At 39.4% G+C, this 25803-nt stretch overlaps 1 protein-coding gene across 4 annotated transcripts in view; it reads right to left on the bottom strand.

The window, feature by feature from the left end:
- Positions 1-2353: 2353 nt before the first annotated feature.
- The window catches only part of dscama (Down syndrome cell adhesion molecule a), a 140922-nt gene continuing 117472 nt past the window's right edge, over positions 2354-25803 (bottom strand). For all 4 annotated transcript variants that reach the window (XM_067432777.1, XM_067432776.1, XM_067432778.1 and 1 more), the window contains 17 exons: positions 25466-25706; positions 24340-24486; positions 21616-21771; positions 21320-21453; positions 20664-20817; positions 18023-18140; positions 17579-17739; positions 17371-17469; positions 15906-16094; positions 14742-15032; positions 12094-12270; positions 11887-11917; positions 10524-10639; positions 10256-10423; positions 9978-10175; positions 7558-7860; positions 2354-4031 (listed from right to left, as the gene is read on the bottom strand). In XM_067432777.1, the coding sequence (XP_067288878.1) occupies positions 3682-4031; positions 7558-7860; positions 9978-10175; positions 10256-10423; positions 10524-10639; positions 11887-11917; positions 12094-12270; positions 14742-15032; positions 15906-16094; positions 17371-17469; positions 17579-17739; positions 18023-18140; positions 20664-20817; positions 21320-21453; positions 21616-21771; positions 24340-24486; positions 25466-25706 (3033 nt within the window). In that variant the 3' untranslated portion in view covers positions 2354-3681. The remainder of the gene's footprint in view (positions 4032-7557; positions 7861-9977; positions 10176-10255; positions 10424-10523; positions 10640-11886; positions 11918-12093; positions 12271-14741; positions 15033-15905; positions 16095-17370; positions 17470-17578; positions 17740-18022; positions 18141-20663; positions 20818-21319; positions 21454-21615; positions 21772-24339; positions 24487-25465; positions 25707-25803) is intronic.

Raw genomic sequence — 25803 nt, 5'->3', positions numbered from 1 at the left:
TGGCCTTCTGGACAGCAGTCAGGTCGGCAGTCTTACCCATGATTGCGGTTTTGAGTAATGAACCAGGCTGGGAGTTTTTTAAAGCCTCAGGAATCTTTTGCAGGTGTTTAGAGTTAATTAGTTGATTCAGATGATTAGGTTAATAGCTTGTTTAGAGAACCTTTTCATGATATGCTAACTTTTTGAGAAAGGAATTTGGGGTTTTCATGAGCTGTATGCCAAAATCATCAGTATTAAAACAATAAAAGGCCTGAAACATTTCAGTTGGTGTGCAATGAATCTAAAATATATGAAAGTTTAATTTTTATCATTACATTATGGAAAATAATGAACTTTATCACAATATGCTAATTTTTTTAGAAGGACCTGTATATCACATAATTGAGGTTGCTTCAACCCGCGGACATGGAAAACAAACGCAAATAAAAAAACGCAGACTTGTCAACACAGTGCAGTTGAGTTCTGTTGACATTTGACAACTAACATTATGCGTTGCTTCGTTGCTCTGATTGGTTGCAGGTCTATTCAATTGATGTCTTTCCTGGTTCGGTTGAAACACACCCCATAATTACAGCCCAACAGAGCAGTATCAGACTCATATTCTGATTAGAATTGAGTATGACCACGTCAGGCTAATTTTGAGGCAACTGAAATCGACCGTGCCACTGACAGTATTTTTTGTGTTATTTAAAGGGTGTGTTAGTAATGTATCTGCACAATGCACACAGCAGCACACAAACATGCCAAATTTTCAAAAAATAAAAGGATTCCTCTCTGGAGAAGCGTTCAGTCTTTTCGCTCGCAAATTTCCCAGTGTAAATAGCGAATCCACCATGGCACGAGCGCAACTGGCTTTTACAGGGAATGGGAGATGAGATTGGTTTATTGCACATTACCCCCAAAACACACCAGTGACTCATTAAAGGACAACTCCGGTGAGAAATGAACCTAGGGGTAATTAACAGATGGTTACCGAGTAGATCGTTCTCTGGGATGCGTTTTCATGAAAATCAAATGTAAAGAGTTTTATCTTTAAAAACAGATTAGCTTATAACGCTAGTCTATGGGGCACAGGGTGGTAAAATTAAATCGCTATTTAATACCACTAACAAGGCTCAAAATAGCCTCACACTAACACGGTAGCATAATGGGGGTCCCTACATGCAAACCGAAGCATTGAGAACTTTGTAAGTGTACAAACAGTTTAATAAGAAGATACTTTATAGACATAGTGCCTTACGCATTCACGGACAGGCATCATCTTGGAAAAGAGGCTCGACTAATCGATCCAAGAACGCTGTTCTAAGTGAGCTGGTCGATAGGAATTAAGTTTGTGAAATGTAATAACATGGACATTTTTATTTTTTATTTATTTATTTTCTCTGTTGTGTTCAGTGTTTTCTTCTGGAAACAACGGACCATATGAGATTCCAAGTCACAGTTCATCACTTAGCAGAGCGCTCGTGGCTCGATGAGTCGAGACTGTTTTCCAAGATGGCGCCTGTCCGTGAACGCGTAAGGCACTATGTTTATAAAGTGTCGTCTTATTAAACTGTTTGTACTCTTACAAAGTTCTCAATGCTTCGGTTTGCATGTAGGGACCCGCATTATGCTACTGTGTTAGTGTGAGGCTATTTTGAGCCTTGTTAGTGGTATTAAGTAGCGATTTAATTTTACCACCCTGTGTGCCCCATAGACTAATGTTATAAGCTAATCTGCTTTTAAAGATAAAACTCTTTACATTCGATTTCCATGAAAACGCATCCCAGAGAACAATCTACTCGGTAACCATCTGTTAATTACCCCTAGGTTCATTTCTCACCGGAGTTGTCCTTTAAGAGACTAGGGAGAACCCTTTTGGACCATTGCTAATAATCTGCTGTTTCCCTCCTGGGCCACCATAGCTGAGGAGAAGAACACGGAGAAGAAAAGGTTCTGCTTCCTCTCAGAATGATGCGTGGCTTTACTTTCATTATGTTCCTGCTGAGCTTTCGGGATCTCATTTAAGTATGATTTTCAAAACCAAATGTTTCTAGTAGGCCTATTCATCCAGATGATCCGATAAACTGCGATTCTGTCTTTGCTGTGATTAAAGCAATAGTTCACCCTGAATGAAAATCATTTGCTCACTCTCATGTCATTCCAAACCCTGTATGACTTCCTTTGTACCATGGAACACAAAAGGAGAAATGTTGAAGGTTTGTAACGACATAAATGGGGTGAATTATTACTTTAAGTGCAGGAATCCCATCTCGGTTTAGATATTAAGCTGTTCATTTTCACCGTTCATCACATACGCTCAGATCCCTTTATATCCCAGAGCAAAATGAAAAGCGTTAACCAAACTGCCAGATACGTTTGGGGATCAACCTTTTATTAGTCGACAGGATTATCATGGAAAATCTTTTTTGGAGTGTCACAACTGTGAGCACTCTGTCAAAAAAAGAGGGGAAAAAAATAAAGAAAGGTGAAAAAACAAAACATTTGTAAAATGAGTATAGTGAGGACAATAGATTTATCTAATCAAATATAGTGAAATATCATCTCAATTCTTCATCACAACTCTCCCTGCAAGACAGTTTGGTGCAGAGCGGCAACAATAACAATTGCCACCATATGCCCATAATCATATAGAACTGCTTGTGGTTCTTTATTAATATCATCATAATTGTTATTCTTTTAGGGGATCTCTTTAGATTGTCTCAGTTTTCCCTGTAGTGCAGCATCTCTGCAATGCAGCAAAAATAAATCTAATGAAGACAAGAGAGAGCGTGCCCTTGAAGACACCTTTCTAGTGCACTACATAGGGGGTGAAAGAGTCACACTGTCAGTGCAGTAGGTGGTCCGATCTCCCCCCATGCAGCCTGCTAAATCAACCCTTGCTTTCACTGCAGCGGATTTACACCTGAATCTGTCATTTCATTCGCTCCGGCTCTCAGGAGCTCACGTCATGGGCGAGATACAGTACAGCAGAGAGCAAACGTGGTTCATGGATTTTCATATTGCACCATTTAAGAATGGAACACAAATAATCATCAATCAAGACTTGCTTTTCTAGGTTAAACAAGATATGTGCAAACATGACTAAAGGACTTTATTAACCAAATCAAAAAATTTCCCTGTAATACCCACAAATAAAAAAAAAATCTCATTTTATATATATATTTTTTTTATATATTTATACTCATAAGAATACGAAATCTTCACATTTGATTATTTTTGTCAAAAAATTCTGGGCTGGACCCGCGGTCGATATTCATACTGTCATCTTCATCTTAAATCGGTTCTTTCTCATGCACTCCCAGGAAACGGACTTCTCCGAAGCAGAACGGTGACAACTTTTGGACCAATGGAAATCACTCTCACGCTTTATCTTAAACTAATTACACAAAGAAATTTCAGTAAAAAAAATATTAAAATGGGTTCCCAGTCATTAGTTTGTGCACACTAACTGCTAAAATAAGTAAATTAGTAAATCATCATAGTCATCGTAATTAATAATAAGAAGAATAAAATCATTTTGGCAATCTCTTGGTGTGGAGTCGTCTTTAAGAAGTGAATTTTCTGTTTAAAAAAGCTTAAAATAAAGAAACTGTTAGGAGTAGAAGTGGAAATATATATACAACCGCGCATGAAGAGTTCGCTTTTTGCTCTTGATGTTTTATTTTTGTCCGGTCTTTGTTATACCAGTGTGTAGGACTTTGCGTAGGGATTGTTGTTCTGTTTTAAGTGTCCTCTGGAGTCCAGCAGTGATTCTTGGGAGGTGCTGATTTTGGCAGCCTGCGCCAAGTCCGTTCCGGCCTCTCTCTGCGGAAGCGTCGAGGCCGTGCCCGGCTGCCACTGCTGCACGTCCCTGCTGGTCGGCACCTCCATTGGCGTCGGCTCCAGCAGGCCGGGGCGCTTCAGTGAACGGGTCTTCTGCGGCTCCAAACAGGCCTGGCCCATCGCCGCCTCACGAGATGCTCCCGACGCACCCCGGTTCAAAAGAAAGTCCATCCGCAGGTATGGAGGCAGGTGGACCAGCTCCCCTCCTGCAAGAAAAATACACTTTTTCAAACATTGAGTGCATATTTTTATCTGTGATTTCCTAATGGTTTTATTAAAGGAAGTGTTTGTTAGATTGTGGCCAAAACTGGTATAGCGATCCCTTTTAAATGACTGTAGAGCGGTGTATCCCCTCTCCCCCTCCCCCCTGACTCTAGGTTGCCAGATAGGCTGTAGCATCCAGCAGGAACGTTTGTAGCTGTAGCTGTGGTAACTAGAGCAGAGCTGGCAACCCGGATGCCGAAACACTACTTAATTTGTGATTGGTCGATAGGTGGAGGGCGGAGCTTCAGGCCAAAACGCAACATGTCAACATCAACATCAGTTGAGGGCTGCAACAACAACTTTTAAATGACAATATCCTGGCCAGACTACTGTTGTCAGTGATAGAAGTATTTGATTATTTTGACATGATTTCTTAATGTCTAGTGACATATCAGGGCCATTTTATGATTAACTGAAATACATTTCTTACATACAGTTCCTTTAAATAAAACATATTGCTGTATGGCTGTTGGTCTCAGGCTAAAGGTGTAACACTGAAGCCCATTCTCTCCCTGTATAAGCAGGCCTACAATGTGTAAGTGTCAGCTGATAAAATTAACAAAACACACTGACGCCAGTCTGATGTTTAAGATCCTAAATGGAAAAGCTCCTCCACCACTTAGTATTTTTACTATGCAGAAGGGACTGTGTAACCTCTTTTAGCTCCACCTCCTTCAGCCAGTCATGCTTTTCTTTAAGGGCTTCTCAGTTGTGGAACACACTTCCAACTGAAATAAGAAACTGTACCACATATCACTCCTTTACACTAAGTCCCAAAGCCTGGCTTCAAGAAAATCAGACGTGAACATTTTTAATCTACAATATATTGCCAAAAGTATTGGGACAACCATCCAAATCCCTGAATTCAGGTGTTCCATTCACTTCCACGACCCCATGTGTATAAAATCAAGCACCTAGACATTCGGACGCTTCTACAAACATTTGTGAAAGAATGGGTCGCTCTCAGAAGCTCAGTGAATTTAAGCGTGGTACCGTGATGGGTTGCCATCTGTGTAATAAAGTCCATTTGTGAAATTTCCTCACTATTAAATATTCCAAGGTCAACTATTAGTGGTATTATAACAAAGTGGAAACAAATTTGGAACAACAACAACTCATTGCTAATTAGTTCATTATTGGATGATTTGGATGTCATTATTTTCACCGGTGTATGATTATCTGCTCTCTATATACTACTCTCCATTTTGTAAAATTATACCTTGACAAAGGCTACTAGCTGAAACTTTGGTAAATAAATAGCCTATGCTTAAGAGAGGGTGCAGTTGTTCACCTTTAATTTAAGTTTTTCCCTCAACTTGCACCTCAAAACGTGCGTCTGCATTGCCATACTTGAAGATTCCACAGCAACTCAGCCGCATAAAATCATAGAGTGGGGTCAGCGCAGTCAAAAGCTACAGACCTGCATCCAAGCCTTACATCTTTTAGTGCAATGCAAAGCGTTGGATGCAGTGGTGTAAAGCACACCGCCACTGGACTCTGAAGTCGAGAAGTGTTCTCTAGAGTGACCAATTACACTTCTCTGTCTGGCAATCCGATGGACAAGTCTGGGTTTGGCGGTTGCCACGAGGAAGGTATTTGCCTGACTGCATTGTACCAAGTGTAAAGTTTGGTGGAGGGGGGATTATGGTGTGGGGTTGGTTTTTCAGGGGTTAGACTTGGCCCCTTAGTTCCTCTTAGGAACTCTTAATGCTTCAGAATACCAATACATTTTGGACAATTTCATGCTCCCAACTTTGTGGGAACAGTTTGGGGAGGGCACTTCCTGTTCCAATACGACTGCACACCAGTGCACAAAGCAAGATCCATAAAGACATGGATGAGTGAGTTTGGTGTGGAGGAACTTGACTGGCCCACACAGAGTCCTGACCTCAATCCGACAGAACACCGTTGGGATGAATTAGAGCGGAGACTGCGAGCCAGGCCTTGTCGTCCAACATCAATGCCTGACCTCACAAATGTGCTTCTATAAGAATGGTCAAAATTTCCCATAAACACACTCCAAAACATTGTGGAAAACCTTCCCAGAAGAGTTGATGCTGTTATAGCTGCAAAGGGTGGGTCAACTCCACATTAAACCCTATGGATTAAGAATGGGATGTCATTAAAGATCATGTGCATGTGCAAAGGCAGGCATCCCAAAACTTTTAGCAATATAGTATATGTAGTTAATTGCTCATGTAACTATTACTGTTGTTATTATTTAACCTGCTATTAACATGCTCAATGTCCTTTGCTTGTTGCCAGGCAGCCAGCTGTATATATGGAATATTCTGGAATATTCTATTAGTACTTCATTAACAGTCTATACTGCTGGTTAACAACTTAAGGTGTAAGTTACCATTTTATTAACCTGTTATTATTTTATTAAAATTTACATTATGTTGGCTGTGTTTTATGTATGTTTATTGTTTATTCCTGCATGTACCTACATAAGGTTTTGTGTGGAAAAGTATATTGTTGTTACTGTGTTAATGTGCTGATATTGAAAGTTGAAAATTAGCAAGCTGGCTAACACTGGCACATTTACAGAAATGTTGATTAATGTGTGTTATCCTTTTAAATAAAGAAATTAAATAGCAGATAAATGAAATGGCACGAGCTGAGCTCATGCAAACATATCCACATCACTATGATCAGATGATTTCTTAACTGCTGTTTTCTCACCGCTGTTATTTTTGTTGTCTTTTATTTTATTTTATTGTTTACAATGTGTTATTGAAAGGAAAGCGTGCAGCATCTTTACATATACATCTAAACGGTGCTGTCATCAGTGTGGACGGTGGGATGTTTGTTAAAAGTACAGGCTGTGAAGCAATTTCAAACTTGTTTTTATCCAGAAGCAAAAAATGAAAAAGAGCTTTGCTGTTAGTATATCAGAAAACACAGTTTTTCCACACTCCCTTTCAGTTTTGTCTCCTTCATTCTTAACTTTGATGTATACTTTGCATTTGGGCTGTGTATAAGGTTTGCAACTTCATTAAAACAATATTTCATATATTCTCATAATTCACATATTTCTCGTTGAGCGGTCTAGGCCGGTTCTACCTTCAATTTTGGATATGTCTTAAAGTGCAGTCAGAATGTATATTATTACTCAGTGAAAATCCAGACATTTCACTATGAATCTGTGCGGTCAGCAGTTACAAAATGTTCGGATGTGTTCAAGTTCATCAAACGACTTTGCCATGTTCACTAGCAGAAAGATGCCTGGCTCGAGAGTAATTTCTATGTCAGCTGTGCTTCATTAATTGCCACAGTGTTAACAATGGACCTTTTTTAATCAGCGAAATCTCACCAAAATTTTGCTAATATGACTGGACCATTACAAGGCAGCATTATTTAGCCTTAGGGAGCATATAAGTACTTAAAATGCTGCTCCTAAATGCTAGCTCCATTAACTTTTTCTAAATAGAGTTCAGAGTCATTACCTCCCACCAGTGGTCTCACCTGGTCTATGGGCCTTTGGCACGGCCATGTTTATCACCCTGCAGACGTCCTGTGGTTTGGGTGGTGAGGCAGTGAACCTGCAGATGCCTGATTCTGACGGTGTACTGGATGTCAGACTGTCCGTGTAATCATTGGTGCCGGCGGTCATCTGCTCGGAGGATGTGTCCGAGATGAAACACTCTGTGATGGTAAACTTGGCGTGTCGTAGTTGTTCCTCCATCTTGGCGTGTTCGTAGGCTCTGGCCAGCTCCTCGTACGTAGAAGACGCGCTCTCAGTGGAGACCATGCTGCTGCGAGCGCGGTCTGAACACAGTGGGTCACAACTCATCAAAAATTGTACTAACACGTAGCTTTGTCATTTCAATCTCATAATTTAATAATGCTAAATTAAAATGCTTTTTATTATTATTGTGGTTGCACTTTATTTTATAGTACGAGCACTTCCGTGTACTTATAAGTACTGGTTAATATAAGGTAACTACATGGGTTAAGGTAGTGTTTAGAGGTAAGTTCAGGTTTAGTACCTAAACTTTAGTTTACCCAGTTATTGTAACTATAATATTATAACTATTATAACTATAATAAGTACATAGTATATACTATGGAACAGGTATGTAAAATAAAGTGAACCATTAGTGTTAAAGGGATAGATCACAACAAATGTAATTACCCCATGTATGATTTACTCACCCTCAAGCCATCCTAGGTGAATATGACATTCTTCTTTCAGACGTATACAATCAAAACTATATTTTAAAAAAAATGTATAAAAACTGCATCCATCGATTATAAAAGTAATCCACACAGCTCCGAGGAGTTAATAAAGGCCTTCTGAAGCGAATCGATGGAATTTTGTAAGAACAAAATCCATATTTAATATGTTGTAAAGTAAAATATATCGCTTCCGGTGGATCACCTTCCGTATTAACTTACAAAAAAACGTAACTGGCATGACGATGATGTCGGACGTAGCGCAAGAGAACTGCATTGAATACCAAAGGTGGTTCGCCGAAAGCTAAGTATTTTTCTTTATTACGTTTCAAATATGGATATTTTTCTTACACAAAGCCATCGATTCACTTCAGAAAGCCTTTATTAACCCCCGGAGCCGTGTGGATTACTTTTAGAATGGATAGATGCACTTATTTTGGCTAAGATTTTTTTTTGCTTGAATTAGCCAGGACATTTTTTGACATAACCCTGATTGCATTCGTCTGAAAGAAGAATGTCATATACACCTAGGGTGGCTTGAGAATGAGTAAATCATGAGATAATTTCATTTTTGGTGAACTATCCCTTTTGTTTCCTTTCAAAATAAATAAGGACAGAGATACAGTGCAGTTCAAAAGCTTGGGGCTGGTAAGATTTTTTTTTGAAAGAAATGGTTTCTTATATTAATACATTTTAAAATGTAATTCCTGAGAATAATAGTAATAGTAATCACAATTTCTTTAAAAAATAAATAAAAAAAATCTTACTGGCCCCAAACCTTTGAATGAAAGGCTGAAACAGTAGTGAAGTTTGATTAATTTTCCACATAATATTCTTTAAACCTGTCAGTTAAAATGAACTTGTTCAAAACTGATTCAATGATTCCATGGCATCATTACTTCAAAATATTCATGGATGTTCTTGCATGCCATTTTATATGTTTTAAAGTAAATATGCATAAAAAATAATACCATTCTTCATTGTGTTCATCATTTTTAAAACACACAAACATTGAGACATATACTAAATATTGTAAAAATGCTGAAAAGATTATATAAAAATATAATTTATGTTACATATAATATAATACAAGAATATCATATGAAATAAATTAGCTAAAGTACCCTACTTTTTACAGCTGGAAAATTTATTCAGACACCTTCAACATTTTCTCAGATTATCACAGTTCATTCTCTGCAGTTTAGAAAATGGTAATAAAATACGACAAGAACTCTGAACAAATTATCTTGATAATATCAGATAACTTTTATAGAAAGGTATGTAATGGATTACAATCAGCTGTTAAATTGTTAAATTTAAGTACACAATTAGATAATACCAATTTAGGCCAACCAATTACAGAGCAAAGCTTCATTTAGTTCAGTCTGTGGTGTCAAAGGTGGCATTAGCAATTAAAGAAAAAAACACTTCAGCAAAACATGGTCAGGTCAAAGTGTCAGAATAATTTTGTGCCCAAATTTTTATCAATTTGACTGTTAGTCCACTTTATGATGAATATCTGTGTATAATACGTCATAGTTTACTTTATTTTACTATCCTCACTTACATAAATGAACTTTAGTGTCCTGCACCCACTAGTAAAAAATGATCTGGTGTCTGAATGATTTTTGGTTTGACTCTATATTATATACATATAAAGATGCACATATATTTTCAAAAGGAAGCTGTTGTGAGTGTTGCAGACTGACCAGTGTCCTGTGATGGACTGACACTATAGCTGTCGCTTTCCTTGTCCACCGATCCGGCCACTCTGGGAGTTCCCAGCCTCCAGTCGGTGCTGAGAGTGTGTACGGAGACAGGGGGGTGAGGGCGGTTCAGTGTCCACTGACTGGCGTAGCGATTACGGGCAGCAGGACCAGCTTTAGCTGTACGGCGAGAGGTGGGATCTGAGGACGGTTCCGAAACACTCAGTTAAACAGCACAATCAAATATTAATGTATTATTAATGTGTTAAAAAGATTCTTACTCGACAGACTGCTCTTACTCGTCCCAGGTCGGACATCAGAGACGTCCACCAGCGGGCCGGTGGCCTGCGACAGAGACTGATAGTGGACAGAGTGCGTGACAGTGGCCGACTTCTGTTTGGCAGTTTCTCCAAAATCGTTATCGGTTAACAGCACCGTTGATCTGTCGTCTAAGAGGGAAGGGAGAGATGGAACTATTAGAGGCTCCTAGTATCACTGTTTCTCATCTAAATGTTCAGGTTTGAATATGGTTCAGTGCACAAGACTCACCCACTGTTTCCATGGTGTCTCTCTCTTCGATGAGCAGCTGAGCTCGGGGAATGTCGATGTGCATGCGGAGGGTCTGCTGTTGTTTGTTCATGGTGTCGGAAGGCCTTGTGTTCTTACTGGAGACAAACGCAAACAAGCCTGTGAATAACATCCCTGCTTTCACAAGGTCGGTACGACACATGCGCCACCAAAGGAATAGCTTGCACACCCACCTATATGGTTTCTTTCTTCTGTGGAACACAAAATATGATATTTTGAAGAACTTCCAAGCTACAGTTTTCATAAAATAAACGAATATGGCAACTACGGCTGTCAAATTTGAAAAAGGACCAAAACAATTCAAATGGACTGGACTGCACTTATATAGCGCTTTTATCCAAAGCGCTTTACATTTTGCCTCACATTCACCGACGGCGATGTCAGCCATGTAAGGCACCATCCAGCTCGTTGGGAGCAGCTGGGGTTAGGTGTCTTGCTCATGGACACTTCGACACTTGGTCAGGTGGAACCGGGGATTGAACCACCAACCTTCTGGTTTGTAGACAACCTACATGAACCACTGAGCCACTGCCGCCCCGAATTCACCACATATAAGCATCTAAATCCTTCGAATCTTCTGAAGAAACAGCTTTTTGTGGTTTATTCATCACACACACACACACACACACACACACACACACACACACACACACACGCACGCACGCACGCACGCACGCACGCACACGCACACGCACACGCACACACACAGATTCAGAAACATTTTAACTACTTGACGGTTTAATTTGTGCTTAAAGGGATAGTTCAGCCAAAAATGGCTGAAAGTTGTTCCAATCTTGCATTAGTTTCCTTATTCTGTTGAGCACAAAAGAAGATATTTTAAAGAATGTTGGTAACCACACAGTTAACGGCACCCATTGACTGCCATAGTATTTTTTTTTCCTACTATAGAAGTCAATGGGTGCTGTCAACGGTTTGACTACCAACATTAATTTAAAATATCTTCTTTTGTTTTTAACAGAAGAAAGAAACTCATACAGGTTTGGAACAACATGAGGGTGAGTAAATGATGACAGAATTTGAATATCTATCCCGGTCTGTTACAATGAATCTGTTCAAAACACCGATTCTATTGTATGATTTCAGAAGATTTAGAAGATAAAGAGTACTAAAAGAGATACTTTTATGATGCTGTATGTAGAAGAGCAGCTTGGAGATTATTCAAAATACCTTACTTTCTGTTCCATAGAAGAAAAAAGGCCATATGGGGTTGGAATGAAATGAAGACAAGTAAACGATGTCAGAGTTTCTATTTTGGGCTGCTTTTACTTTAAAAAACAAAACTGAAAATCATCAAAAGATTTACCTCATAAGCATTTCAGCCAAACTTTTTGCATCTGTGGAACAAAAGAGAAGCTTTATTAACGTACACTGGAAATGGAAATAGAAAAAATAGGCTGATATGAGTAAAATCTCAAACAGCAACATATGCTGTCTATATTTACGCCTACGAATCTACACCTTCTCTTTGAAAACACTGATCTGTAGCTAAGAGCTGTGAAAACCATCTGACCCCTGAGCCGCTTCAGCCTCTGCTCTCTCCTCCTCCTCCTCAGCACCATCAGCAGGACGAAGAGCAGCACCATTCCCACCAAGATGCATGAGATCGTCACCATCATCTTCATCCCTTCGTTGCCTGGTTTCTTAACCAGGTCCTTCACCGGAGTCTTCACCAGTGGAGGAATGGTGCCTTTTGCAGACAGATTTAATGGTTATTGTAACGAGAAAAAGCCTTTTTATGATGTTTTCTATTTTTATTTTATTTTTTTACAAAGCCTGGTTTTGTTTTTGGGGCCTACTAGAATAAGTTTTTATTATGCTTGGATGTTCAAAAACATACTTTTTTTACACACTCTAAAAAAAATGCTGGGTTAAAACAACCCAAATAGACTAACTCAGCAATTGGGTTGTTTTAACCCAGCGATTGAGTTGTTTTAACCCCACAATTGGGGTGTTTTAACCAAGCGGTTGGGTTACATGTTTGCTTAACTTTTTCCCCACCAAACACGGAATTTTCTGTTATTTGTGTGAAAACGCTTTCTGGCCCAAAACGGCATTTTCCAGGTTTCTGAGTAAAATGAAATAAGCATTTAATTTACTAAATTAAATGTTGATCCAGGACGAGCTACAAGACTGTGCAAGCATTAGGGGTGTTGATGGATTCGATCTACTCCATCTGTGTTGGATAATCGTTCTGAATCTGATCTGGATACAGTTTTTCACAAAAACGTGATTTGCTCTGTTTTTTTGTTCTCCATATTATTATTTTTTATTAATGAAACTAACTAGGGTTGTTTTAACCCTGCAATTGGGTTGTCTTAAGCAAACATTTAACACAACCGCTGGGTACTTAAAACAACCCATTTGCGGGGTTAAAACAACCCAATTGCTGGGTTATTCCATTTTCAACCCAACTTGGGTTGTTTTTAACTCAGCATCTTTTAGAGTTGATGTATTTTACATTGTTGCAGCACGCCAGCACCTCTCTTCACAGTCTGTCAGTAGCGCTCTGGTTTAATTCCTGTCTCAATGAAGCCCCTCTTTCTGAAAAGCACAATGTGCTTTTGATTGGTCAGCTGGATCACTGTGTTTATGATGGGTTAATCATGGCCCTGTCCCAAACTCCACAAATTTGTGAAGTAATGGCGCTTTGACTGTTGGGAAGAAGTCTGTTGCGGAGCTCGCTTTAGTGCGGGCTTGGCAAAAGTGCGCATCGAGGCCTCATATCGACCGCAAGGGGCGCTTGCGAGCACCCTTCTGAAACGTAAAATGACAAATGGGACATCCTACGGTCTCATGGACTTAACAAATACGCACACAAAGTGGCTACTGTAAACCCACAAGCCCAAAAGTTTGAAGTGTGCCATATGGCACAGGGCCAATATCATACCCCTTACCCTATTTGCGAGTTTCAACACTCTACAAACGCAACTCAACCAGGCCGCACTCCTTTTTTGTCTGTATGCCTTTGGCGAGAATGAGGAATATTGTGACATGTACATTACTGGAAGAAAACTTAAAGGGTCATGAAACATGAAACCCTAAACCAAATTTTCTGAGATTTTAACAGAAGTATGCATGTTGAACATCATGGAAGACATTGTTACCATCTGTTAGCTTTGAATGTGGGAGACAACTAGTTAATTTTAAGCCTTTTTGCTCAATTTTCATCTTCCTGGTTTAAGTTCATCTTCATGTCAACGTCATAGGTTGTGTTGTTTTCTTGTACTGTAGTACGGCGATGACTCATCTCTGTCTCATAATTATTCACGAGACTGCGTGTCTTCATCCTATAAGAAGACGCGTTGCTTATTTCATGACAGCACGCGTTGATAGGCATTTTCCTCTGACTGACGCAGCGGCGCTTCTAACAGTGAGATCACATACCTTAAGTGAGAGATGCATTGATGGATCAAAAACGAGTGTTTTTCCCGCTTTGTATGAGTGTCTGCGTTGCCTGCGTTCTCTTCAATAGATCATGAGTCTACGACACAAAAGCGATTCGTCCGCGCTGTGAGTGTAACCGCTCTTCACGGCTATTTAACTGACCAAACGGCACATATAACAAAGTTATACAACAGCGTGTTCACATATATTTTCAAAGCAGAGAACAAATGGCGAATGGCTGTGCATTAAATTGTGCATTGAATTATAGTTGTCACAGGATATATGTATTTGTGTAATGGTGAGCTTACAATCCTTGTGTGTATTGTGTTGCATGTAACGTAATGGTCATTTGCAGCGTGCATTTGTGGGAAGCTTTGATGCTTTTAATGAGAGTGAAATAAAACTGTTTAAATCAGAAAAGGCCGTTGCTGTGCTGTCACCTGTCAGTCTCCCCTCCCCTCACCCCACTGCACTCCACCGCTAAACCACGCCCACATTTATAGCATTTTTCAAAACTGTGGTGAGAACTGACCGTTGCTGAAACAGGGTTTCATGACCCTTTAAAACTACAATCAAGGGTTTTGAGGGAGTTCAGAAACCGAGCGCACTGATATAGAGAATAACTCCCTTTGGAGTGACTTGAGCTTTTTATCTTTTCAGACCAGTTTCATGCGCAAACAGCAACATTAAATACTAAAGAAAGTTAAAAATGTGAAAATAGTATAATAGGTTCTCTTTAAAGGTGCAAAGAGTGATTGATCAAACTTCACTTACTACCATCGTTGTTCAGAGTAGCAAATTTGACACGTTTCTCAGCCAGTCCGGCGCTGTTGTACACCTTCATCTGCAGTTCGTACCATGTGGCTTCCTGTAGGTCCAGCAGATTGTAGCTCTTCGTAAGAGACGTGCGCTTCGCTTTGGTCCACACGGGGCTGTCCAAAGGACGGTATTCCAGAGTGAAGGAAGTTATCGGACAGCCGCCATCATTCCAGCCAATCAGGTTGAGTTTGACGCACGTGCCATTAATGCTAGAAAATAGCTCCTGCTCTTTGGAGAACTGTGGCTCTATGAAGAGTAAAGAAGATGAAGGAGAACAGGGTGATCACTATTGTGATCATTATTTTGAACAGTGTCAGCATGTTCTCAGAACTTTGGCTAACGTTCTGGCAAGGTTCTCCCAAAGATATTAGCAAACCTTCTTTAAGTACCTTTAATATAATATGCATTTAAAGTTATCTGTTCTACCCTCATCGTTTCCTCAGGTCATTCCCGAAACTCAATTTTAAAATATAAAAAAAAATGAGTGTTCATTGGAGTGGTCCAAGACCTCAGGCGCAGTCGCACTTGAACTTCGAATACACAAAAAAGGACTGTATTCGAAGAGCTTATGTGCTTGTAATAAAAAAATAACAAATCCTTCCCTAGTGGGTCAATTTGACCCCCTTCAGAATGAATGTGATGTGAGGATGCAGTATACATAGAAAAACCTAAAAAAACGCTCCAAATTAAAACTAAAAATGTTATTTTATAAATAATGAATATAAATAACTTAAAAATTATTTTATAATAATATCTACATGTATCTTAACGCATAATGAAGAGATAAATGAAATAACTGATTTTAGGACCCAGCGAAACAGCTCATTTACTTCATTCAGCGCTATAAGGTCATCTAGTGGCAAGAGTCATGAACTATTATGTTATATATTTTTTTTTCTTCAAATGAAATAATTTAAAGGTAAACAAATAAATAAAAACACCTCACCAAAAACAAAATTGATCACACAGTGATTAGTGAAAATATCACACAGTGTAGCTTTAAGGTTTTTTTAAAGGATTTTTGAATATTACTACTTGTTCCAGAACGTTCAGAGAACATTCAAAAGTAACGTTCCCACAATGTTTGCAAAATTATAAAATGGAATGTAAAATGCACACCTTTCCCATGAGTCTTCGCTTCGATTATCTCACTGATTCGACCCGGACCAACAGCATTCTGGGCCGTTAGCGTGAACTTGTACCAGGTGCCACAGTTGAGGGTCTCCAGACGGTAGGAACGCTCACTGGGACTAATGGAAATACTTCCCCACTTCTCACTGTTGTCCTCTGAGTATTGCAGAATATATCCTGGATGAAGACAGACAGAATTTAGACACAAAAACACATTTTTGATTTGAACTTATGATTCTTGTTGTTTTTCTTGTGATGAAATCACATCCATTTGTTCAGTGCATGTCATATCCAACACATTCACATCCGTTGCTATAGTAATGACTTTATCAGCACGATACTAAGAGAGTGGTTTTCTTCCACAACAACAGAGAAGATAGTCAGTGTGACATTAGAGAATGGACAGGCATTTATGCATTTAAACATGTTGTGTCCAAAAGCACATACTTTGCATTCTATATCTAATATATTTATCCACTGTACTGGTAGTTATGGTTCATATTTACCCTATCTTTCAAAGGTTTGGGGATAGGTAATATTTCTATAGAAATATTTTCTATTTCATATTATAATATTATGTCTTCTCTTAAGTCTCTTATGCTCACCAAGGCTGCATTTATTTGATTAAACATACAGGAAAAACTGTAATATTGTGTAATATTATTACAATTTAAAATAACTTTATTTTTTCACTATATAATAAAATGTAATTTATTCCTGGATTTTCAACATAATTACTCCAGTCTTTAGTGTCAAATAATCCTTCAGAAAGCCTTGTAATATGCTGATTTGATGCTCATAAATGTATGAATTAAAAAAAATAAAACATTATTTACTGACCTTAAATTTTTTAACAATAATGCTGTTTTAATTAACCATTTAATGCCTATTTTTGGACAATCCAGTAATATTTTATTCAAATGTACATTTTCTTTATGTGCTTATATGCATTCTTATTTGATATGTTTTTTTAAATTTTCATTCAGATCCTAATGGACACAAACCAAAAGATCAGATTATTTAGAACAAACAACACACAACAGACTTTTTTGTTTAAAAACAACGGACTCAAAATAGTCAAACTAACATGAAGAAGATTAAAATTTTGATTGGATGAGCTACATTCAAACCCTTAAAAGCCAGTTTTATATTATGGTGTCATTGTTACAGTGTAATTATATATTTCAGTACTGAGTAATATTAATTAACTCCAAAAAAGGATGTATTTTTTTGTATTTTGTAACCTAAACAGCAAAAAAAAAAAAAAAAATATATATATATATATATATATATATATATATATATATATATATATATTTGTTTTTTTGCTAAATAGATCTGAATAAAATATGTAAATCACTGGTTGAAAGACAAAACGCACACAGTTTTATTCAGTTTTCTGTTTTGTTTTGTTCTCCAGCGAGAGAAGCAGCTGAAGGTGGAAGCGGCTCACCTCTAATGGAGCTCCCACCGTTGTCTCCTGGTGTCCAGGTCACGGTAATAGATGTGGTGGTTGTTTTGGTCACAGTGAGACGAGGTTGGTCTGGGGGGACTGAAGATGATATTTATACATAGAGAAATGCTGCGTAATAACTCAGAGGAAATGAAGCTGACACATAGAGGAGGCTATACAGAAAATGACCACCCTGCCCGACTCTCACCTTGAACCTGGAGGTTCAGAATTATTTCGTCCGTTCCCCAGTTATTGCTGGCGACACATGTGTAATACCCAGAATCCTCTGCTTTCACGGTTTTAATAACAAAGCTGCCATTTCCATGGATACTGCGTCTTCCATCAATGACCGCAGGGGCCGGGCTCCCGCTGTTGAGAAACAGTGTGAATCGTCAATGAAGGTGGCAGAGTTTGACATTTTCTAGCATTCCCCAGTGACTGATTCTACTCATAGGTATTCAGATGCTCGCATTTGCTCTTAACAAAAAGCTAGAGCTGCACTGCAGTATGTTCTTCACAATGACACTGAACTCAGTATGTACATTGTTAGCATATTTGTCTTAATTGAGATGCTCCTACTAATGTTAATGTAGTTTTTGAGAGTGTATATTCTATACATTCCATCCGGTGGCCCTGAAACAGGTTTGTTTACCTTTCTTTTAGCCATTTGACGGCAGGAGGTGGATCTCCAACCGCCCTGCAGGGTAAAATAACATCCCTCATCCAAGGTGTTGTAACAGTTCCACTGAAGGTGAGGATTTTGGCAGGAGCTGTTTAGATAAAAAAAAAAGAAAAATCATTATTGATCTATGAAAGTTTAATACTTCACAGTTTTACTGCAAAGCACAATCACAGTATATTACATTATGTTTAAACTACCAAACATGTTTTTAAACTTCCAAATTAAGAATCAGTTGACTTGGCAGTCGTCCAAAAGACGACAATTGACACCTTGCACAAGGAGTGCAAGACACAAATGGTCATTGCAAAAGAGGCTGGCTGTTCAATGAGCTCTGTGTCCAAGCACATTAATATATATTTATATATATTAATATATCAATATATAATACGGATAAACACACCCTGGAGAGGATTGTTAAACAAAACCCATTCAAAAATGTGGGGGAGATTAACAAAGAGTGGACTGCAGCTGGAGTCAGTGCTTCAAGAACAACTACGCACAGACGTATGCAAGACATGGCTTTCAGCTGTCGCATTCCTTGTGTCAGACCACTCTTGAACAACAGACAGCGTCAGAAGCGTCTTGCCTGGGCTAAAGACAAAAAGGATTAGACTGCTGCTGTGTGGTCCAAAGTTATGTTCTCTGATGAAAGTATATTTTGCATTTCCTTTGGAAATCAGGGTCCCAGAGTCTGGAGGAAGAGAAGAGAAGCACACAATCCATGTTGCTTGAGGTCCAGTGTAAAGTTTCCACAGTCAGTAATGGTTTGGGGTGCCATGTTTTCTGCTGGTGTTGGTCCACTGTGTTTTCTGAGGTCCAAGGTCAACGCAGCCATATACCAGGAAGTTCTAGAGCACTTCATGCTTCCTGCTGCTGACCAACTTTATGGAGATGCATACAGTGCCAAAGCAACCAGTACCTGGTTTAAGGACCATATGGTATCCCTGTTCTTAATTGTCCAGCAAACTCACCTGACCACAACCCCATAGAAAATCTATGAGGTATTTTGAAGAGGAAGATGCGATATGCCAGACCCAACAATGCAGAAGAGTCTCAATGCATTGCCGCGTTGCTGCAGTAATTCAGGCAAAAGGAGCCCCAACTAAGTATTGAGTGCTGTACATTGAGTGCTCATACTTTTCTGTTGGCCAAGAATTCTAAAAATCCTTTCTTTGTATTTGTCTGAAGTAATATTCTAATTTACTGCGATGCTGAATTTGGGATTTTCCTTAGTTCTTAGTTATAATCATCAAAAATAAAATAAAAAAAAACATTTTAAATATATCAGTCTGTGTGTAATGAATGAATATAATATACACGTTTCACTTTTTGAATGGAATTAGTGAAATAAATAAACCTTTTGATGATATTCTAATTATATGACCAGCACCTGTATGAAAATGCAAGCCTTTGAAAATGGGTTTCAAAGTACATGTTTTTGAAAAGGATGCCATTATTGTCTCTGTGTAAACTACAAAAATGCTAACTTGTGAAATTGATGATATCATGCACATGCGTATTATGTTTCAGTCTATAGGCTTGTAGTGTTTCTTTATAAAGTGACATCGCCAACTACTGGCATGGCAGCATAATACAGCGGGTTTAGTCGTTTTGGCAGATCTGTGTGAACGGGTATCGTTTTGACAACATTGTCTTCTGTATGCAAAAAAACAAATAATTATTTTCCCAGTTTTTAGTACATTTATGTCGTGTAAACGGCACGACCCTTGGCCCTATCGTACAACCGGCGCAGTGTGACGTCAGACACGCAAGTGTTTTTAGCTAGTTTCAGCCTGCCGCAGTTATCATTTTCACGTCCTGCGCCACATTGTTTAAATAGCAAATGCACTTGTGCTCATCTGTTCACCCATGGGCGTGCTGGACTGAAAACGAGGTCCGTTCAGGCACATTGTTGGCGCGTTAGTAATATGCGCCTATAGGTGGGTGCACAACGCGTATACTCTCTGCTTGTTACATACACAGGGACCCGCAGCAGCACACAACATTTTTTAAATATTAAAAGTAAGAGATTCCTCCCTGGAGAAGCATTCAGTCTTTCCGTTCGAAAATTCCGAAATCTAGATGGCAAATCTGCCACAGTGCAAGCGCAACTGGCTTTTAAAGGGAATGGGAGATGAGACTCTGATTGGTTTATTACACTTTATGCCCAAAACACACCTGTAACTAATTAAGAGACAAACCTTTTGGATCATGCGCCTGACGTGCCAACCGTTTTTCGTCATTAAACAAGCAAAAGGGGGTTTGGACACACCCAAAGTGCACCTGCGCCATGCGCTTTAGACCATGTGTTCAGATCATTCAAATAGGGCCCAAATACCTTAGTGCCCAAATACTGTTTTTTGGGCCACTGCATATTTTTAGCATATTTATACACCGTGGGAGTATTTGGTATTCAGAAGATTGCTAATGCCTTATTGTTATGCTCCTCATGTGAAAGCCCACAAGAGAGTGCAGAGAACTCAAAATACAACTAATTACTCCACATACCCAAAAAGCAGAAGTGCTGAACATGAGGTTTGACTTACTAACGTCGCTCCTAAAACCACAGTTCAGCTGCTTTCCTCCTGAAGAATGAAGGTAATTGACTCACCTTTAGCCAGAGGTTCCACTGTGATGACATCACTGCTGTTACCCCGGCCGGCCGCAGTAACCGCCATCACCCAGATACTGTACTTCCTGTTGCGACTGAGATTGTGAACCCGGTGGAGGAATTCATCCGGGGCCACTTCAAACTCGCTGACCACCTGAACGAGACCCAGAATAAATTATATTCTCATATTAAAGTCACCCAAAAAAAAACGAAATTCTTTTTTGAAAATTGTAAATTATTTATCCGTGCATATCTTTTTTTCCTCATAATTTTTAATCAAAATATCTTCCCCTCCCTCTTGCAGTGACATCTTTTCTCTGATGATGTGTTTACTGGCGTGAGGGCGGGGCAAACTGTCATGACATCACAACAATAGCAAACCACAACCATCCAATCAAATCCTAAAGGACAAAACCAAGTCCCACCCTACATTAGTGTTTAAGAAGCTTATACGTCAGAATATAGGTCAGAAATGATTAGCGCAACTTCCATGCCGACTTAAATCTGTAAAATGAGAAGGTATTTAAACATCACCTTTAAGCACGATGGCACAGTACTGGCGCTAAAACGTTTGCACTTCCACACGCTGTTTAACACCGTCCTAATAGCCAGCCTGATATCTCTGGTTAGTATGAGACCAGTTGGCTGAGTCTTACCGTGGGATACGAGCTGGAACAGAAGACTGTGTATTTCCTAATAACGCCATTCAGCTTCTGCGGAGGTAGCCAAGAAACGTACACCACAGAGCTGGAGGCCGCAGCTGCCTTCACCCCGCCTGGCGGACCTGGCACTGCAGAGAAAAGTCAGGCTGTTCGGAGAGATCTTTGCTAAAGTTTATGGCTAACAGATTGTACAGACTGGCAAACAGAAGGGTAGAATTTGACAGCAATGATATCCCAAATCATAAGCTATGATTTCAATCGGTCATAGAATGGATGTCTGTCAGTCATACCGTCCTCTTTGGTGCGGATGTAGATCTGGTCACTGCGCACTCCATCTCCTGCTCTGGTGAAGGCCAGCACCTGGATACTGTAGTTGGTGTATTTTTCCAAACCCTCCAGCTCCAGCGGGGCCTTCTGGGTAGTGACATTTCTGATTTCCCCCAGTTCTGTGGTGCCATGAACAATAAGGCCATTTAGACTTCTCAACCTGCTGTCAATTGATTTGGTAGCTGATAGGGCTGATATAATGCTAAAGTGAATATATAATTTACTGTAAATTCACATACACACAAAATGCAGGCTTTTGCAAACCATTGTAAAAAGGAAGTACACTGTAACATACTTTTAAAAACTTACTGTGGCCGGTTGCATAAACTGCTTAGACTAGTCTTACGAGTTAGTCATCTATTTTTTATTTTATTTTATTTTTTAAATCATATACATAAAAAAGTATATTGTTCCAATCTGAATCTGAAAAGTAAGACTGCAGGTTGCCCAGGCTACTTCTAAAGATCTTTTTAAAGGGTTAGTTCACCCAAAAATAAAAATTCTGTCATTAATCACTCACCCTTATGTTGTAATACATGCAAAATAACCTCATTGGTTCTTGAGGAGCTCAAACGTGATGTGTAACACAAGAATGAACCTCATTGGTTCTTGAGGAAACTCAAACGTGCTGCATAACATTAGAGAATGAACCTCACTGGTTCTTGAGGAAGTTCAAACGTGCTGCGTAACACGGAAATTAATCTCATTGGTTCTCGAGGAAGTTCAAACATGCTACGTAACACACGAGAATGAACCTCATTGGTTCCCGAGAAAGTTCAAATGTGCTGCGTAACACGAAAATGAACCTCATTGGTTCTTGAGGAATCTCAAACATGCTGCATAACACAAGAATGAACCTCATTGGTTCTTTAGGAAGTTCAAGCGTGCTGCATAACACGAGATTGAATCTCATTGGTTCTCGAGGAAGTTCAAACATGCTGCGTAACACGAGACTGAATCTCATTGGTTCTTGGGGAAGCTCAAACATGCTGCGTAACACAAGAATGAACCTCACTGGTTCTTAAGGCAGTTCAAACGTGATGCGTAACATGAGAATGAACCTTGTTGGTTCTCAAAAAACAAATCAAAAGTCCTGCTTAACACGAAAATTAACCTCATTCGTTCTTGGGAAGCTCAAACATACTGCGTAACAATGAGAATGAACCTCAATGGTTCTTGAGGAAGTTCAAGCGTGCTGCGTAACACGAGAATGAATCTTATTGGTTCTCGAGGAAGTTCAAACATGCTGCGTAACACGAGACTGAATCTCATTGGTTCTTGAGGAAGCTCACACATGCTGCGTAACACAAGAATGAACCTCACTTGTTCTTAAGGTAGTTCAAACGTGATGCGTAACACGAGAATGAATCTTATTGGTTCTCGAGGAAGTTCAAACATGCTACGTGACACACAAAAAGGAACCTCATTGGTTGTTGACATGAGAATGAAGCAATCGTGTCTCTTCAGAATTCTTTTACTAAACCTCTCAACTCATATGGATTTTTTTACAATCTTTTTATGAGCTTTTCTGAAGCGTCATAGTGGTAGTTGTGTAGCTGTCAATGAAGGGACATAAGTTCTCAGTTTTCATCAAAAAAGATCTTCATTTGTGTTCCAAAGATGAAAGAAAGTCTTACGGGTTTGGAACGACATGAACATGAATAATTAAGTGCAGAACTTTCATTTTTGGGTGACTTATCCCTTTAATAATGTTTATGCAACTGTCCCCTGGTGTGAAAAATGATGACATTGTGTCAAAGCTAGAGTGAAGGTTGAAAAATGAGTCATATAAAATCAACTACAACCCATACAGGTTCGGTTTATGTGATATAGAGCAGACATTGAGATTTCCTGCAGCTATCCAGAAAAGTTGCAGGTTTTGCATTATTAATAACTCAGTTTCTCCTGCTATCTATCATTCCTTTCACACTCTAACTGCAGTTGCTGGATGGAAAAGAGCCACTGTCTTTTGCTTCTCGTTGCTGAATTTTGTCCTAGAGTCGCCTGGGTTGAATTCTGCTGCTTCATAATAAGGCAATTTATAAGCAAATAGCTCCTGGAAAGAGCCGGATCGACATAATGTGTGCTGTGAGTTTGTTCTACTGAGCACAAGTTGATCGAGAGCCATAAAGCAGCCAATTAAACAGGTGTGCAGAATGTGTTATGTTGCTCTCTGGTTTGTGTGCCGCAGCGCTGCGTGATCGATTAACTAACCTCACAGTCTAAATCACTCATGAGAGGCCACTTCAAGTATGCATGCTGGCACAACACTTATGAAAAGAGAATATTGCTGAATTGCAAAATGTATGCACTGCATTGGTGATATTGTGCTATGTATTTTTTAGTATATAGTAATGCCAGTACTGGGACATAGAAATGCATATTAATCCTAGTTGCACAGCTGCATGTATCCACATTGGAGAGCCTGTTGTGGATGATATTAGCCCAAAAAGCTGACTTTCAAATCGGGAAATAGTACGCTAATGTGCTATGAATTGAGATGCAATATTTCTAATCTATCACATATATAGTAATCACTATGCATATTGATATTCAGGCTTTTGGCTTCTAAAGGAAGAATTCCAAGTTGAAAAGATATGTTGTGCCACCCAGTGGTCAATGGACGCAAAAAATATTTATAATATCCCAGTGGTCCATAGATGCACTTGCTGGGGTCTGAGCTTTACCTCCGTCTGGTAGATTGGCCCAGTAGATGATGCGGAAACCTTGTAGAACGCCATTAAGAGCTTCTCTGGATGGAGTCTGCCAGGATAGAGAGATGCTTTCAGGGGAGGCGGCGGTGGCCACAACCTTCTCTGGAGCTCTGCTGGGTACTAAGAGCAAAAGAAAAACATCATCTCAGAAACTGACAGAACAGAATAACTACTCACAGAATATGTATAGTACATGAATAGTAACTGAATTAACTTGAATTGGGTTGAATTGGAGACAAGAATTTCAAGCATTGTAAAGATTTCCAGTAGCCACTAGATGGCAGCAAATATTTCAAATGTGGTTGATGCGTATCATTTGATGATACATTTTTAGAGATTAATTAAAGCTATAAAAACTTTACATTTAAGCTACACTAAGTAACCTGTCCGTCTGCTAGAGGGTGCCAAATTCAAAACAAAGGTGTAGTTTGATGACGCCAGGTTTGAGCTCAGAATCTTGGGACATGTAGTCTTCACCTCACAGCCGGTGGAAAAGATAACACTAGGACTCGGGCAGAAATCATGTGCATGGATGCGGTTATTAACGTTACTGTAGTATGAAGCAGAGCAGGGCCGAGTGTTGTGGTGCTGAGCAACACCGCTGGAGCGAATGTTGCCGAACACACACGGCTCGTGAGCACCGGGACTTTTATTATGACGGGACACAATCACCGGCTGCATTTCCGCTTCTCCGGTCATGCGTATGAGGTAACGCAGCTCTGTTTATTATATTAGATACATTTAAGTGTGTTTAAAATGATGTTATGACGTTACTCTGTGCATTCGGTCAGCGGCTGCTGTGACACTTGTTGCACACTGCTACTACAAGTAAAGCATTACTCCCAAATAAAACCGAGGGTATATGACACAATTGACAAGCGACTCCCTCAGGCGTCCCAGTTCCTTGGTTAAAATAGCAATTTTCTCACAATTTACAAATAGTTGGAAACATTTGGGATATTATAAGAACTCAACTGAACAAAATATATAACATTGACCTGGTGGTTTTTGGATATTTTACTGCCAAAATACTACATAGTGCACCTTTAATTCATTCATTTATAGGGCATCTAAAAAGCGGTCTGTTCTAATGGCTTACCGTCCTCCATTGTTGTTGCCCGGACCTCACTGGAAGCAGGTCCCGGACCGGCGCTGTTACTGGCCTGCACCACCACCTCATACTCCGTGAACTTCTTCAAGTTGTTGAGGCTCAGGGACTCCGTCTCCCCCGTGGCCTCCATACTAATGCAGACGAACTGGTGACTGCCGTTTATGGAGTGTTCTCGATGGCACACCTGATATCCCCTTATCACACCATTCTGGAGATGTTTCAATGGTGCCTACAGATAATAATTATAAAATTATATTTGGAATAATGTCTTCACAAGCTAGAACATGACTCAACATTAATGAAAAGTGCAAAAAATAGAATAATTC

The sequence above is a fragment of the Pseudorasbora parva genome, chromosome 23 (assembly GCF_024679245.1).
Source record: "Pseudorasbora parva isolate DD20220531a chromosome 23, ASM2467924v1, whole genome shotgun sequence".
In the NCBI taxonomy this organism is placed as follows: Eukaryota; Metazoa; Chordata; class Actinopteri; order Cypriniformes; family Gobionidae; genus Pseudorasbora; species Pseudorasbora parva.
The sequence above is the reverse complement of the archived record's forward strand: the minus strand, read 5'-3'. Positions and strand labels throughout refer to the sequence as shown.